The 18,449-nt window shown below is 41.0% G+C and overlaps 2 protein-coding genes across 2 annotated transcripts in view; one reads left to right on the forward strand and one right to left on the reverse strand.

Moving 5' to 3' along the window:
- Positions 1–18,449, reverse strand: part of LOC126564400 (pre-mRNA-processing factor 17) — a 375,930-nt gene that overhangs the window by 102,586 nt on the left and 254,895 nt on the right. The gene's annotated exons all lie outside the window — the stretch shown is intronic.
- Positions 16,739–18,449, forward strand: part of LOC126565285 (uncharacterized) — a 433,172-nt gene continuing 431,461 nt past the window's right edge. Inside the window, exon 1 of the mRNA XM_050222449.1 lies at positions 16,739–17,497. Within this exon, the coding sequence (XP_050078406.1) occupies positions 16,751–17,494 (744 nt within the window). The 5' untranslated portion in view covers positions 16,739–16,750 and the 3' untranslated portion in view covers positions 17,495–17,497. The remainder of the gene's footprint in view (positions 17,498–18,449) is intronic.

Raw genomic sequence — 18,449 nt, forward strand, 5'->3', positions numbered from 1 at the left:
AGACTTTCTTTTCTCTGTTTGACTCACAGCGTTCCATTCACATCTGTTAAGTTTTCTGTTCGTTAGGAATGGCTGATGGCAGCAAGCGGGCAGAAGTAAGGTGCAACAAAAAGGGGTAAGACATCTTTCATAGCACATTGCGCTGACATCATTATATAATTGAGGTATTAAATGAACTGAGAGTGCTATTGACGTTTTCATTATTGTCGTTATAAAGTATTATTGTTTCCACCAGATGCGCATCAGCATCCCAGCATCCCGCGGAAAGGAGACACGGTAGAAATAAAAATAAAAAAGCCAGAGTAAAAAAGGAAAACAATGATAAAGAAGATGTTGATGGCGAGAATGTTGTTGAAAGAGGCAAGATAAAATGAAAATAATCAAAGATTGTTCCGCAAACAAAACTTATGAAGCAGATTACAAACAAAGAGCAACTTTATCCACTACAGCAAGGTGAAGGGAAGAAAAATAACTTTAATCAGCAAGCAGGATTATTCGTTGCAACCAAGAGCAAACAAACAGGCAGTTGATATCGAAGAAATTAAGTGTAACAAAACAAGGAAACGGAAGCTATCAAACGCCAGACAGTCGAACAGTCGATCTACGCGGCAACAAAAGTGAACTGGCAAGAACCCATTACCAAAGCGGCTCGCAGACAGTACGCAGTAAGCTTCTAGCTGCTGCTCACCTGTACACACCGAAACGCTCAACAACCCCTCCGGGGCATCCCAAACACTGTTTGCGACACTCGCTGTTTTTCTCCTAATCATTAACAAAGTCATTTCGATTTAATTGATTTATACTAATGGCATTCAGAATGTTGAACCAATGTCAACTCATCGAAACCCCTCCGTAGCGTTCTCTCCGTTGGTCCAAAAGGAGGACAACCCTCCCCCCCCCCCCCTCCGCACACAAAACACATTTCGGCGAACCTTTGAGGCAAATAATTATGGCTAAAAAGGGAAACGCCAGCATTCGGCACGTCGTTGCTCTCTGCTCTGCTCTGGCTGGCTGTCCGTACATCACAACGCACAAAAAATTAATCCAATTAAGCCTAGCGCAAACGCTTAGTGCGAGCACATAAAGTCCGGTCGGTAATAAACGGAAATGCTCGTAGCACGATTTATGGCTAGCTGGCCCGGTAAAGGTTGATGGCTTGTAATCCTTCGGTTTTCGGTGGCGCAGAGGTACGTGTGTGTGTGTGTGTCTCTTCGAAGCATCAGCATGCCGTGTTTAGTCCCTCCGAGTACTTAATACGGTACGGCTATGGGTGATTGCGATGAGCTGTGGCCGTGAAGAAGTTGAAGTTGTTTCAGGCGTTAAGGTGTTTGTGTACGGGTATGTTTTGGACCGAAAAATCAAGGACATTCAAGTGTTGATGTTTTTGGAGCGGTTGAAATCTTTGGTGCTCTTTAATGCGCACGGATTAACTGCCGGTGGTTGGAGGGAGGCGGAGAAAGTTAAATCTTTATTTACTACAAATTTTAACCGTAGGGCTTAATTTAGGTGTGATTGGAAAGCAGGAAAAGTAATGGAAAGCAGCATAGTAAAATATGTTCCATTCTCAAGCAACATGATTCCAGACATCAGAGGTTTTCTTTAATGGACATGTAAAATAAATTTTACTTAGATTAACGCAAGCTAATTTTGTAGGTAGGTAAAGAGAAATTTTTTTTTATGAAATGAACTAATTTGACGTAATGTTAGTACAAGATTTAACAAATATATATGCTAAGTACGTCATTTAATTTTTCAGTTTCAACTCAAGAGGATTCAAAATTATATTTTGTTTTCTTCATTTAACGGCTTTCTAGGTCACACTGGCCAGTAAATAATGGCTAACAATCAGTCCTCACTACGGGGTAACGGTCAGGTAATTCTTCTTCTTGGCTTAACGACCTCTAAGGTCACGCCGGCCATCGAAATGGCTTACTAGACTCTCCGATACCAAGTAGTTGGATAGCCAGTCCTCACTACGGAGGGACGGTCCTGACGGATTTTAAATCTCGGTCTTGCCGTTTGAAGATCGACACCGCTGTCGACTACACCACCGAGCCACCCGGAGTCTGGTCATTACAAAGTTCTAATGAGATAGATTTGATTTTAAAATTGGCATTCTCCAGTCAAAAGTCATAAAACTCATCAAAAGAGCGACAAATAAATAAATGTGTAAAGGCAAACATGGGTTCCAATCAATTCTAAAGTCTGTCAAAAATTCTCCTGATATTCCTCTGAAAGACTCTTAGCTGTTTTTGAAGACAAACTGTCTAGAAATGATCTCATAATTTGGCAGCGAATGAAACACGAATGACACGAAAGGACTTGGCAGATAAACTTTTTATGGGCCTTCCACGAAGAAGAACGCATATAAATCTAGCTCTAGATTGAGATGAGACGATTGTGGTGGGATTGATGACGTTAATACGATCGCCAGAGAGTTCAAGATGATTGGTAGGCCAATACTACTAAAAGTTGTGCTTGTAGCTACTGAAAAGTAAGTAAAGTCAAAACTGAGAACTGTTGGGAGGCAATAGGCAGAAAAAACATTAAGGAGAAGGAGAATGAAACATGTATCTACAGTTAAACTACACTTACGCACAATTCTGAGGAGCTGCTAATAAACAACAAAGGCAAGAACTCAAAAATAATAATGTTTTTCAATGCTTGAATCAGTTCTCTTAACTTAAAAAAAATCTTTAAATTACTCAGACGATCCTTTCATTCTTGGAAGATTATCAACATTAAGCTACTGTTTGATGTAAGAAAAAACTCACTCAGTTCAACAATCGAATTAAAATTTATCCTTCGCTACATAATTCACTTCCCTCTTTTTTAAAAAAAGACCAGCTTTTGTTCCACTTTGAATTATCGTTTTCCCAATCTAATTTTCACTAGTCGCCTCACAACCAAAAACAAAGAAAAACAATGACACACCCTTCAACGTAGCCGTTCCAGTTATCTTCATTTCATCTCCCTTTGCCGAGCTTGATCGATTGGAAACCGCTTAACCACTACAGCGAAAACGATATTTTCTTCCATAAGCTTGTGCAAATATTGTTCTGCCTTGCGGGCGCCTCGTGCACCAACTCACACCAACGCTCTCCCTCCAGACAGCACGCAAGTCACCAAGATCAAGGCAAGAACATCTTTTCACGTACATTCTGCTGGTAAAGTTTTGCACTTGCTGTGCAAGGAAGTGAATCTTGCGTTGTTTATGAACCCCAACTATCTCGCTATCTCCGTACGGTGCCGTCCCGATTGTTCCACAAGTTCGCTCGCAACTTGCCGTCTGTTGACTTTGGGATGTTGCAATATTCCCTGCAGCAATCGAGTCGCGCGTACCCATCGTTCGATTAAGGAAGCCGGGAAAGTTTCGTCTCTGGGGCTGTGGGACAGATACGCTGCAGCTCTCAGCCTCAGTGGCTCGATTCACTCGGGAAGCAATACAAGTTCACCGCCAATTTGTCGCAGGCGAGTGCACTTCCGTTCTGTTGTGTGGCGTGCGCCGCATGTACAACCACAACCAAGAATGAAACTGTGTACCAACAGTAAGGGTGAGGGAAATATATTCGCGAATTCTAGTTCGATCGGAGTGCAGCGTGGGCAGACCGCCGATACAATATCCGATTGTTTACCGCGGAAAATTGATAAAAACGTATAATTGAATGAAAAAAATCCGGTTGAAGGGTGAACAATAGCGAACCGATGCCTCTCACAAGAATGTATGTGAAATTGGATTATGAAAAGGCCAAGACAAAGATCGAAAGGATGATAATTGAACTACAACGTGAAGAGCACATTTTATTTCTAAAATCGTTAAGACGCATGCCATTTTTATATGCATTAAATTGGGGTTAATTGAATAACAGCTAGTACATATTCTAATCATGTTTTTTTTGGGCAGAAGATCCCACCAGTGGAACAACTCTGCAATTAGTCTGGTCTCAAAAATAAATAAATATATTTTGAGTTACTTTTCAAAACAAGAGCTTGTTGACATGAATGATGTATTCTTGATTGAAATAAGCACTTTAAACAAGATTCAAGAACAGAACAGGATACCGAATCCTGTACTATAATTATAAGGGTAGGATGCCATTACTGGCAAACCAAGACAAGCCAAGCCAAGTTGTTCGCTCCAAAATAACTGAAAGGATATTTATGTAATATGAAATTTCTTCCTGAAACTTGATGTTCCTTGTTCAAACTTGATTTTGAAAGCTGAATTGAATTAAATTTTAATGTATTCTTCTCTTTCTTGGCTTCATGGCCTGCTAGGACCCACATGCCAACGATTGGATTACTAAACTTTCTAATATACCACATAGTTGATCATCACTACGAGAGAACGTTTCAGATGCGATTTTAACCCCCTTTCCTGCCGTGTGAAGACCGCCGCCATTGTCACCTCTTCACTGGATAACCCCAATATATTAAAATTCATTAACATCCCAGTACATTAACATTGATCATTTTGCCATTAGGTCCAATACTGACACGTTTTAAACATCGTATCTGAAAGGTACTAGGCGTCTCCATCAGTTAGGGTTTTTTTGCTTTTATTTCATTGTTTTAGTTAAAAATTAGTCCAACCAACAATGTGGTTGTCAGCAAATCTTATCAGATAACATTTACAGTACAATCACTGGTACTTCGAATTAAATAAAAGTAAATTAAACATATTTTTGTAAAATTTCAACAATCATGACGCCAACCGTCCTCCAGATAAGTAGTTATCGCTAACCCACAAAGCTAAAAAACGCCTCTCTCTTATAAAAGATATTAAAAAACAACAACAGCAAAACTATTACATTCTATCGCCGGTGTAATGATTTCGAAACTCATCCACCACCACCAGCCAAAGCTGCTCGAAATTTTCATTGACACGAGCGCGGAACATCAAAATGCTAAAATGAAATCATTTCCAAAATTTAACGAACCGAACCAGTCCGTCAGCGCTACATGCCACCGTCCGTTGCGGGCTGCTTAGAAGCAGTAGAAGGTGTAGAAATCGGGAGGTGGAAGCATCTCTCCTTGCTACCGACAAAATCCCCTCCGGAAGCTGGAACCAAAAGCACTTTACACCCGCAATTGTCGATATCCATGTCAGTGGAAAGTGTCAATGTGTATGTGTTTGTGTGGCTGCGTGTCCGCTCCGGATGGCGCCTGGCTGGCGATTCATTATCTCCGATGATGCTGAATTATAATTTGTAACCATTTTCCTCGCCTATAAAAATAGCTGTGGAAAGTGTTGCCTTTCGCTTTTCTCACTATTACAACCCCAACCCCCACCGGCCTCGCTGTGCTCGTTACGCTTTGGGAACCCGCCCGAGTTTTCCAGGACACGGTACGGAGAGGGACGTCCTCTTACCACATGGCACACGTTACACGCGTCCAGAACCATGTACGCTTGGGCTTTGCGAGCTATGGGAGGGGGGGGGGGGGGGGGGGTACCGTACCCGGTGAATGCGACTCGCATGAATGCACCTAGTGAAAGTGTGTGCCGTATGTCCGATCGGCAAAGAACGTCGGCGCGTAGTTCGAGAGGCTTCGATGGAAAAAGCGAGTGTGCGTCTGTGGATGTGTGTGTGTGTGTGTGTGTTTGTTCATAAAAAAGAACGGAGAAAACCTAGAAAATCCTTCCGAGATCATGATGACATCGTTGGCAAGTGTGAACGCATGTGGCTTGTTGTTGTTGTTGTCGTTGGCCACGAACATGGTTCAACTGTTGCCGCCAAACTGGAGACAAACGTTTCTACTCAAACGACACCCTTTTTTTACACTAATAAACCCTCTTCCTGGGTAGAAGGGTGTACGCTGGCCATGTTTCTGTGGTACCTTTTATGCGGAGCGAACGCAGGACGACTTGTGGTAAAGTTGTGGTGCCGGTGGAAACTATTCTTTCTTCTGTCTCTTTCTTAGTTTGTTTGGAAATCGTTTATAGCATTTTGATCAACAGTTTAAAAATCTTATACATGATTCATGGTGAAAATGAGCCCGAAAGAAACCCTTTTCCTTGATAGAAATCAAAAGAGAAGGAATTATGAAACAAATTCGTCTATACAATTCTCTTTACTGCCCCGTGGTTGTTGCACACAACACTGTGTGAATTGCCTACATTTAGGCGGCTGTAATTATTTCTCATTTTTGAACAAACTTTTCTGTTACGAGTAGCCCTTCATAATACATTTTTAAAGCGAATATAAAAGTTTAATAAAACACAGCTGAGCAGAAAAAGAAAGCAAAGTACAAAGAAGATAGAAAAATCAATTAAATTTGATTAAATAAACAATCAATAATAAACATTCCATTGCAAAACCTACTACGATAATTGCAGGAATAAAAACACCTTTTTTGCAAGAATAGAAATATTAGAATTTTGATACACAGAAAGTAGAGCAGGAGTATCTTTCTTCAATTTTCTAAAAAAAAGAAGAAAATGCTATGAAACATTATTCAACAAAGGGTAACAAGAAAGCCATAGGCAACAAACGGTCATTAAGGCTCACTACTGATCCCTTGGACAATCGACCACACTCCTAGTTGCTGCAAAACCGTAAAATAAAAACTACATTCCATCACGCCAAGGACCTCCCCTTCGGTGGGCAACACATTCTTTCCATGCAACTAGCGAAGCCGTTATTATGTAATTTAGTGTTATTTTCTCACTTGCTTACAATGTAACGAACCGATCCGGTGCTGTATGTTAAGCTCTGTCTTCCTATCTTACAACCGCCACACGTACCAGTGATCAGCCAATTGATTAAGTTATTGATTGTGCCCCGTTGATGAAGGGCTAGTTAGAAACTTAATTCCACTTGCTCCGTTTTGTCTGCCTGATTTTCAATTTCATTTAATCAATTGACATTTGATCGGTGCCGGTGTTATTGCTGACACACGTCCACTGTCCCACTGCAAGACGTTTTAAGTCCGATCTAATTAAATCGCAAACAATTAATTAACTGCAGAAGTGCGCTGCGATGTGAGCGAAGTGTAAAGCAAACGGGGTGTTGTATAAGAGATCTTTTTTACATAATTGTAGTTTATACTAGATACTATTTCAACACTTTTCCTTCTAGTTTTAAGATAAGAAATATGTAGCTCAAGCAGTACACAAATCAAACACAAATCGTAGGATTTGTAACACGAATCGAAATCGTACGCTGCTGTCTTCTTGGCGCAGAGGGCACATTTAAATCACCCTCATCCACAGCTTGATCATGCTCGAGGGAGACGGGATTACTGCCCTGGGAGCTCATTTTCGCCGGCAAACAGGCGTGAAATGTGAACCGGAACGTCGGCAATCGACAGCATGCCTGCTGACCGTGGAATTTCAACAAGCAGCAAGCTGTCCAGCAACTTAACATGGTAAACCAATTGCAAATATAGGGCCACATATTTAAACCTAATGAATTAATCACCTTCGGCTAGTGGGCTTGCTCGTTCGTTTACTGTGTTGTGAGCTAATGCAATTGACAAAAATACGGAAACGCTTGGAAAACTTTATTTAATTGTACTTCACGCTAAACGCCCCGGAATGTGTTTCTTTTTCGTTTAGTATAATTTACAGGAAATCGCGTAAAAATTCCTCGAATAAATTCCAGTGAAATGGCTGAAACTGAAACGAATGTTTATCAGCTTTGTTCCAGACATTCAACTGGTTGATTTTGGTATGGGAACTTGAGTTATGTGCGTTTTCTTCTTATATGAATTGAAATGAAAATGTTGCTTAATTTTATCGCAAGATGATTGTTTGAATCATACTTAATGTTTTGTTATTGCTTTTTAGACAATTTAGAGGAAAGGAAGCCAAGCTTTTCAGGGAAATAAATATGAAACATATTTGAAAACATACATTGAAAAAAAAATCATAGCACAATCATATAATCTCGTTCCATAAACATGATCATCGAGTAATTAAACAACAGTAATAAACCAATATTGAAAAACAATAAATAAAAAACACATTTATGAATAAAGTATTATAGGAAATAATACATAAAATGTCCTAGTTTTAGTTCAATTTGCAACTTTACTCCTGAAAATAAATCGTGGAAATATGCTTCTGCAGGCTTATCAACTCACTACGCGGGAACGGTCTGGATGGGATATGAACCCCTGTTTTGCCGTGTGAAGACGCCTTCATCACACCCCACATCCCCCATAAAAATTTATTATATTATATATTAAACTGAAATTATATGAATGAACAAAATGTAAACATAATGGTTATTTTTAAACCACATGCTCACCTATTCTCAATCTGTGTTCTAAGCAAAAGTATCCTCTTTTCTCTAAATTCAGCATATCCACGACTGCGGGAACCGTTGCCGAAACGGTAAATCGTCCATTGTTTGACGTCATACGAAGAAATCTCAACTCGGAAGCCAACCCACACACGCGTCACGCTACTTACATTGTAATGGCGGTAACTTCGATGGCTTACAGCAGGCCTACACAACCAGCAAAATGCAAGCGTTTGTCAAGGGGATAGGGAAAGAAAGAGAGAGAGAGAGAGAGAGATTTCTTATGCACACACGTACGCACATTAAAATGCGTGTCCACACACTTGCGCTATTCGCTCGAAACAAAAATATCCTTTTCTTTGCTTTCACTCCAAAAAGCCTGTGGAGGTAAAAAGTCGATGAAAACGGGAAATAGGTCTTGGCATCACTTTCCCGCATAGGACTTTCAAAGGATGAAAAAAATCTGCTGTTCTGCTATTTATCGTCCCCGTTTGTGTGTTGTCTGCACTCACAACCGATGCTCGAAATCTCATTATGAACTTTGCAATACAATTTTGCACCGCTGCAGTATGTCCTTCTTGTTCTGTAGTGTGAGTTTATGATGTAGCCTCCCTCCGACACTACCCCGTTCGATACCATTTTACAGCTCAGTTTTTGTACAGAGTTTTCTACATGTATCAAAGCCATTCGAGTCGATGAATATTTTCTTACCTCAAATACCCCATTCGTTCTTCCCCGATTCTGCATTCGATTCGATGCGAATGATTAAAGCGAACATACGAAACCACCAACCTCCCGGGACGGAACCCGGGGGAAAAAATGCGGATCAAGTTTTGCTGTTTTCTATTCATAGTATTTTGTCCTCCTGCTGGCGTACTTCACCTCCCCCCCACCCATCGGTCCCCATTCCCCCTTTTTGCTCGTCAAAAGCGTTATTATTGTTCGCGCAAGTAAAACGAACCAACGCGAACCCTGCACTTCCGGCTCCAATTTCTAGCCGGACTTCATTTGCACCCGGGCTGTGCCAGTGGCAGCTTAGTGGTTTACCGGGTGGAAATCTCAAACCCACGAGCAAGCTGACGCTCGGAAGGATGGTAATAAAATCAAAGAAACATAAAAACGAACCCACAGTCCTTGGCGTGGCGTGGAAAGAAATTAGAAACTTCATAAATCTGCACATGAAAAGTGAGACTTCTGGAAAAAAAAAGTTTAACTTGGTGGAGTGGAGTTGCTTCGGTGCAGTCGATGCAGCGTTGTAGTAAGTGTGCGTGCTGAAAGTTGAAGAGTAATGATGTATTATGAGATTAGTTTGCGTGAGTGAAATGCTGAACGGCGATGAGGAAATGGTTTGACGTCTTGAGCGAATGTATTGAGTTAAGAAAATTCGACACTCAATTATGATTTCACTACAAGACTGTGCAGAGTTTGCGGTTTTAAATTTAAAAAGGCTTCTGGTGGCTATTGGTCTTTGCTATAGTTAGTATTTGCAAAATATTGAAAGTTTGAAAGTTTTTCTTAAGCAGTTTGAAAATTACAGTATAAGAAGTGAAGATGGATTATGTAAGTAATTTATCTGCGTATAAATTTCATCTGAATATGCGTGAGGGGCGCTCACCACAAACAGAGGCCTCAACACAAGGACTTTGCTACGTAACGAGGATCCTAATTATATAAGAATCCCTAAACGATTCTTTTTGGTCTTAAGCTCGGAGCCCCACGCGGCCACTCAGTCCACTTGCTGCTGTCGCTGGCTGTCATCTCAATAATTAATGACAACTCCATTTGAAAATATTTGTATATTTCCTCAATCACAAGCTTCATCTTCTGCATCACTTTCAATAAACACCCTTAACAGAACTCAAAAGCAAACGATTACCATGATTCCACGCGGCACTGTTTACATTGACAAAACATTTCCACCAAATGAAATCGCGCCCTTATTGTACACAACACACAAGGAAGGAGATTTCCTTTTCCCAGCGCTTCCCACCGAAAAGGACGGACATCAAATAGTTAGCGGGTCAAACTGCTTCGTGCTGCGTGCTCTTGTTTAACACGAAAAGGGTATAATCATGAAATACGCCGGGTGGATAATTTTCGTACGATTGTCATCAATCATGCATCCTGCCCTTTAGCCGCCCGCGCTAATGCCCTGACGTACCACGTCCACGGCCGGCACAACCAATGCCATAATCAATTAACAGTGGCACCAGTGGCAAAGCGCACCCCAAAACGGACACTGGATCGCTAATTAGCATCGAACAATGAAGTTTCAATTTCACAATAATCGACTTAGCAGGGATTCAATTTCTCTGAACTGGTCTCCACACCACAGAAGGAGGGCTTCCCGGGGCTTTTGGGAGCAGTACCGTGTTGCTTGTGGTGGTAGAACGTTCAGACACAGCACGCCCTTTATAACCATCTCAAACCTAAGGGGTGTTGCACTGAGATTTGAATGATGGGCTTTTGCAAAACAACCATATTACTGTCCTTTTTGGTACCATGGTTAGGAATTCGGCGGGTGTGAGGGAGCATTCAACACTCGAAGCAAACAACGAATACAAACTATTGCGTTTAAATGTAGGGATTCATCGTTTTCGTTTGATGATCAACGATTCAATTCAGCCGCTTACGTACAAACAAATTGTTTGCTTTATTTATGAGTGAATTAAGTTGTAAATTGTTCTTAACAATTGACCACAATGTAGTTCTTTATTGAGCTTTCTTTCCATTTTATTAATTTAATGTTGTCAAAAGCGATTTTTTAGTTCAGAACATCGGATCAATAAAACTCCTAACTCGAGTCTTGTGCACACTGGTGGATAAAAGCTGGCTTTATTGATTGCTTCACAGGTCAATTTGATAAGGTGTATGAGCAATACCACTAAGTACTGGCCTACGAAGGCGTGCATACATGAAGAATGACCCAATGACCGAGATGGCTCTGGCTCTGCGTTGTTCTATTGACTTTAATCCAATTCCAACAAGATTTTATACGTCTTCAATGTTCGAAAACTGTTAAAAGAAACGTAAAATTCCTGTTTTAAAAATTTATGAAATTGTTCAGTAAATAGCTCTCGATATACCTGTTCTCAACTTATACTTAATATACATCACTTAATTCAATTAGTACATAAACTTTGGCCACGTTTAGGGTAAAAAAATTTAATGATTAACTCAAATTTAAAAACAAAATTTTATTTGATTAAACTTTCCTTTCCGTGTATGAAACTCTTTGAAAATGTTTGTAACATTTAAAAATCTGCAGTTGCTTCATTTAGTCTAGGCTATCCTATTTTAGTATAACAGTTCCATATTCTTCTTCCAATTATGTGCTATTGGTCATGCTTGAAACCATAAAAAGGCAACCAACTGTGCTTGCGAGGGCTGCAACAAAGAGTCTTATATGAACCACCAAATCCATCTAAAGGATTCGTTGTAGCGATGAGTAATTAATTGGTGTGAAACTGGTGTTTGTTTGACGAATAGTTGCGTTAAGGATAGCTACACAAGTTTCAACAGACGTATTGAAATGGCAAATAGTATAATCAATTGCCCCTTTAAGGCTTCCTTTTCGTGTCAACTCAAGTTCGAATGTGGAAAGCTACACTGGGTTTCGTGTGATAATAGTGTTTGCTGCAGTCCATACAAGTTTAGTACAACAAAATACTACTGATTAGTGTTAAGGAACTATCACGAAGTAAGGAAGAAAAAAAAACACTTCTAAGGCTCTACTTCTCAACCTCAGTTGCTCAACCGCCCTATTAAATAGCAACAATAAATCGATAAAACGATTCGACTATCGTCACTTTTTTATACGCTCCTTCGAAAACAAATGGGAAATTGATGTTGATTGGCGGTATATCTTCAAAGCTCATCAAAAAGCCAACAAGAAATATTTCCGCTATCGAGCTCGATACAAAATAATACACTCATTAGCTACTGAACGCTTTCGGTTTTTGCGCTGTAGTTTGGCTATTTAATGCTTCCCATTTATGACCACCTCCACACCACCAATTCCCGTGTAACCCGCATTACGGCAATCATACAACGTAATGGCTAAACCCTGTTACGGGACCGCTTTATTCGTTCCGGTTTCATCTTTTAATTGCGTTAGTTTTTCAATTTCCATCCAGCACATCAACCGGCCTGTTTGAATACAATATTGAATTGTACATTCAGCACCTGATGCTTGCAAATGCAGCAGCAGCACAACGAAGGGTTTTCGTTGAGTGATGATGCATCGCGTGCAAAAATGGTGAATAGGTTTCGAAAGCTGACGAAACCCAGCACTGGAAGAGGGTGCGCCCAGACCAACCGTCCATCCGTTCGATGGAGAATGATGCGGATTCGCAGTGCGTTTTACGACGATGCAGTGTTGCATTCTTTTGTAGCTTCAGTGCGCGTCTTGCAAACATGGTGCTGGTTGGAAGGGTGCCTTGAAATAAGATTTCTGTCAAAACAGCTTTTGAAGTGCCAACGGCAATTGGAATTTCATTTTTCCACATTGTTGCAGCTACTTTTACAATGCTACAAAACTACTGGGCAGGAAGCTATTATGCTTTAAGATCGAGCTGATGTAATAAATCCAGAATGCATGGTTATAAAGTGTTCTGCTTTGGTTGAGCTTTTTTTTTGTATATTTTTAAAGCTTCATTGAGCTAATAAATGGCACATTTTTTATTACAAATTTAAGAATTATTTTACCATGTCATATATCTCTTCTCTACCGCGAAGATGCTGCGGAAATTTTTCTTTAAAACACTCGAAAAACTTACGGTTTTTCGTGATTGAAGAGCTACAGATGTTGTTCCATGCTGTGTAAAGTTTAATGCTCTTAGCACATATGTTCTAGTTTCACCTGCGCCTCCATTTCTTCAATTTTTGTAATGCTTCCACTATTTTTTACACCTAGCTTCTCTAAAGTATGTAGCAAATACTCCTCAAGGCGAATTCACAATCAATTAAAGGCTGACAACCAAGGCCACGTATGTCTGCTGTATCAATACAGAATCCACAATCCGCCAAGGCAATCCTCCAGAACGATGGAGCAAACTGTGGTAAACAAATCTGACGATCAGCTGAGTTGCAGGTCAATACAAGAGTGGTATAAAAAATGTGTTTTGGTAAATTAAAACAGATCTTTTATGTAGCTCAACTTATTAGCCCCAGCCCCATATTGTACTGTACAACTTATCGGCCTATTAAGGTACTTAGTTTTTAAACCTTATTGTAACCTTATTTTCGTGATTCTAGAAAATGTTTGCTCATAGATGGTCCATCAAATCAAAGACGCATATATGTTCCAGGCAAAATAATAGAAAATGGTAACAATAAAAAGGGTCCAAAATATAGGCAATTGCAGTAGTAAGCTTGTATTCGGATAAAGCTATTCCATACAGGAGAAGGTTTATAGTTTTCAATTCAATGTGTTATCATAAAAGATATTTCTCATATAATAATCACTAGACCAAAGATATTCTAAACTTAAAAACGTAGTTAACGGTACAAGTATTAGAAGCTCTCTCGTAACAACTAGAACCTCAGCTGAACAATTAGAAGCTCTGAGATGTTGACGTACAATCTAAACTATTCAACCATCTGAAGACGAAACTTGGATGCCTCAAACAGCACAGCTTGACAAACATTTGTCGATGTACCATGTGGCCAACTGGTTTATTTGAGAATCATGTGGCCTGTAATCTGGAATGAGTGTTTATTTCCCCAAGGCTGTGGGAAAATGTATGCGATCACATCGGTAAAGTGCATCGTACCGGGCAAAGCTGCATTACCGTTAAATAGCATTTTGTTCTTCGCACGTGTCGTGTAAGTGTTGTAGAAAATTTGAAGAGTTGGTTTGATCTTTTGAACAAAATTTTAAAATTTAAACAACTGATATAGTTTCTGCTATCTATGGAACGTTGTACATGGAAGCAACGATACACCGCTTGACAGAACTTGTTGCAAAATCTGTGCATCGATGTTTTAACTCAAATAATCGTTCAAAATGCATTTAACATGCTGGATCGAAAGAGTGGTTCGACGAAATCTTCCTTGTATCCATTTTTCAGTGGATCTACCTTGAAAAATGGCACAAATTTAAGGACAAAGCAAATAAAAATGTCTTATTTCTTAAAGACATTCTTAATTCTCCTGATAATCCCAAAAATTTCAACGAAAACCAGTGAAAGTAAACTCGATGTAGTTATGTTTCAGTATGTACATTTATTTCCTTAACGACAGCTTATCCGTTGCGGATCCAGCTTCCGATCAGGCTGGCACCGATGCTAATGAGGGTCGTCCAGAACCGTCCATTGGGGCTAGCCTTCAGCTCAGCCAAGAGCTCCTGCTCTGACTTCGCACCCGCCTGAGCCTCCGCCTTCGTCTCCTCTCCATTGGATTGAGCGGTCGCTTCCTCCGGTGCGGGTTGTGGGTAGGCCTGGCAGATGCACAGCACCGCGAACAGGGCAAGCAGGATTGCGAATGCGAACTTCATGTTGGAGCCTATCGAGTGTTAAGCTGCTGATGATCTCCTCGGTTGAGTGCCTGTGCTTATATACTCAAATAGAGTAGCAATCAGCAAATTCACAATCAATTGACACAGCTGTTAAACCTGTCAAAACGGTGTTGCAGTTTGCACAGGCGATACAACATATGTAACAAAATTTCCCCCGTCATCAGGCCCAAAATAGAGTCTGCTGTATTTGCAAATGCATCAAGCATCCCTGACACAGCTACCTCCGGTTTAGTTTCTGTCGAGGAATCAGTGTCAAAGCTTTCCCTGCACTCAGTTCAATTCAATGAGCGATCTTCAATGATCTTTGGACTGCAACTACTTCCTTGATGTTCTTATGTACGCATTTGAATGAGAGCAGATTATTCTACTGTGAAACTGCTCGGACGCGATTCGATATCCGGTCCTGCAGTGTGAGGACCGGCGACATTAAAGATATTCGATTACTATAATTGGACTGCAAAAACATTTTTTGTATAAAATTTTGTGTTCAACATGAATTTATCTTTCATAGAAGCTCGCGGACTGTGACGTGCATTCGAATTAACCGGAGAAAAGTTGCAAATAGACTAGCTGAGACAGACCAATGTGGTGCGACTAATTTGTTGTCTAATTGTAGCGAAAATGAAAACGATCTTCATCAATTGTTTCAACGTTGAAGATTTTATTTCCGCTGTTATAAAACTATTTTCTTTATTTTTGTTTATTTTAAAGAAATGTTGAGCCTGTTAAGACTCCTTTATGTCGGTCTGTAGAAGGTGCAGTTGTTAAGCTGGCTGCGTAATTTAGATTTCGTATTTCATCCGAAAATAGCACCTTTCGCAAGTTGTTGCGAAACCGAATTGCGGAATTGACGTGCGAGGAATGGTTCCGCACTACACTCAAACCTGAAACAGATTATACCTTTACAAAACAGATGTATGTAAAACAGATGCCACGAAAGATTCTTCTAGAAAATTTAATGTTCTAATGCACTTCGCAGACCATGCGGAAGTGTTGCTGCAGATGGTATGTCTTCTGTACTGTTTCGCCTGCTGTGTCAATTGTAGGTGTATGTCACTTGCTGCTGGATTTTAGTATATAAGCACAGGCACTCAACCGAGGAGATCATCAGCAGCTTAACACTCGATAGGCTCCAACATGAAGTTCGCATTCGCAATCCTGCTTGCCCTGTTCGCGGTGCTGTGCATCTGCCAGGCCTACCCACAACCCGCACCGGAGGAAGCGACCGCTCAATCCAATGGAGAGGAGACAAAGGCGGAGGCCGGAACGGGCGCAAGGTCAGAACAGGAGATCTTGGCTGAACTGAAGGCTAGCCCCAATGGACGGTTCTGGACGACCCTCATTAGCATCGGTGCCAGCCTGATCGGAAGCTGGATCCGCAACGGATAAGCTGTTGTTATGAAAATAAAAGTACGCACTGAACCATAACTACACCGAGTTTACTATCAATCGTTGACGAGAAAATGTGGGAATCCTCCTGAAATTCGAAGAGTTGCTAGAGGCATTTTGTGAGGCCACTACCACTTGCCAAATTTTATGGCCTGAGGCTCTAACCGCGTGAGACCTCAAAGGGAAACAGAGGATCAATTGAGAATAACGATCGCGAGGTGGTAGCTAATTTTCTTTTGAGAAATCTTCCGAAATCGGCGCTAAGTGCGGCGGGTGATGATGCTAAACATATCTGTGAGAAATTATCCTCGCACCACTTATATTATGGCTCAATTTTACACTTCTGACCAACACATTGTAAGACATCAACCACAGCGCCATTCGTTACTTGAAGTAATTTAAATCCTGGTTAACAAATCCAACCAGCTAACCCTGCAACTTTGAAGTCTGCCCAGAGCAAAACAAACGACCGATCATATGATTGTCAACGTAAACAAAACACGGTCACTTTTACACATCTTACCGTGTACCGTGTGTTGTCGAGTTGGTTCCGTCGTTCCGTAAAACTCCGTCGCCGTCCGTCGTTTTTCGCCATGTGATGGAGCTGCTCGCATTGGACGAAGATTCTCTAATGGAAATATTTTCCTACTTCTGCTTCAACGAGCTGCTAGTGCTGTCTTCCGTCTGTCAACGCTTTCTACACCTTTGCCAGCGGCATCTGCGCAAAATACGCCACTTCGAGCTCGACTACCGTAGTGTGGTGGGGCGCGAGAACTATCCGGAGTATCTGCGCAACGTGTTTACCAGTCTCGGACCAACGCTGGAAGCGTTCCGATTTTCCGGCGGATACATCATGAACGAAACACTGAAACAGTTGATTGTGGAAAGTTTGGCAACACACTGTACGAACCTGCGCTACCTTACCATAAACTATACGATCCTGAACGAGCAGCAGCTACGACCGTTGGCCGTATTGTTGGACAAGCTGCTCCATCTCGATCTCGGGTGCTGTGATCTAACCGACGATAGTTTGGGCGAATTTCTACGGTCACGCCCGCTGAAACTGCGCTCATTGGCGTTACCCGGCAATACGAACATGTTGGGTAAATTTTTCGAACATTGGACTACGGCGACCGAGCTGGAACAGCTTGATGTGAGCCACTGCTTTTCGCTTAACGTGCAAGATATGGATGCATTCTTAAAGCATGCCAAACGGTTGAAGGCTGTCGATGTAACTGGAAGTCTGTGGTTGCAGCGCAACAAGGATATCTTCAGTAAGGATGGACGATCGATTGCCATGGGAACGAGTATGCCCGTGCTGGAGTATTACAAAGCAGGCTGAACGGTGGGGCATTCGTAGCGGAAATTGGGGCAAGCAAGAGTGCCATCCATTCGGGCAAGATATTAGCCATAACGATAAAAGCTTTAAAAAATCATGAAAAATAGAACTAAAATGCTCCGTTCGGTCACGGATCTCATTGCCGAGTAATGCAAATTGGTAATGCAAAAACACTCCGGATTGGATTCTGAGGTTCGATCCATAGTATGATCGATCGGGATGGGAATTCAAATGCGGAATTGAGAACTCTAGACTCAAAAAAAATGCAAGTGCGGCACACTTGCCCCAACTTCCGCTAAGCAAAACATTCATTCCTGAGAACGTAAAGGGAACGATTTTCTTAATCCCTGATGTTGTATGCCATTTAAACACAAATTTTATATCTTATTGTGGACCGAAAAAAGGACGGCAAAAAACGTTGAATAGTAATTAAAATTTTTGACTCCCTGTTGTCTTGTCCTCGGTAGCGAAAGAGTAATACAACACGGGAACAGTTTTTCTTTCCTCAGTTGGTGACGGTTTTTCGATTTAAAAAAAAATATAAAAAACGAAGTTTTATTTTCTGTGATCTTCATTTGTGTCCTTTCTGTGTTACACACACACATCGTATTGAATTTAGTCTGCCTGATGTTGTGCCTTATTAGTTACAAATAAAACATGCAATACAAATGAACGTACTATATGGTGTATATGTGATTGTGAGCCGTTTTTGTTTTCCTCTTGTATCCGAAATTAAAACAAAATACATTTTCTGTTTACAATTTTCCTTTTGCTTGCTTCCATCTTACTACAAATATGTAAACCGAATATTCAATACGATTCGGTGCCATAGATATCTCAAAACGTAGGCACCACGAGAACCGCGCACGCCGTCACCATTCTGCAGAGCATCGGTCCAGCATCACACTGCACGTCATACACAGAAAAGATGTCCGCCCGTACGGTGTCTCGTAGCGTC

Source organism: Anopheles maculipalpis, chromosome 3RL, assembly GCF_943734695.1.
Source record: "Anopheles maculipalpis chromosome 3RL, idAnoMacuDA_375_x, whole genome shotgun sequence".
In the NCBI taxonomy this organism is placed as follows: Eukaryota; Metazoa; Arthropoda; class Insecta; order Diptera; family Culicidae; genus Anopheles; species Anopheles maculipalpis.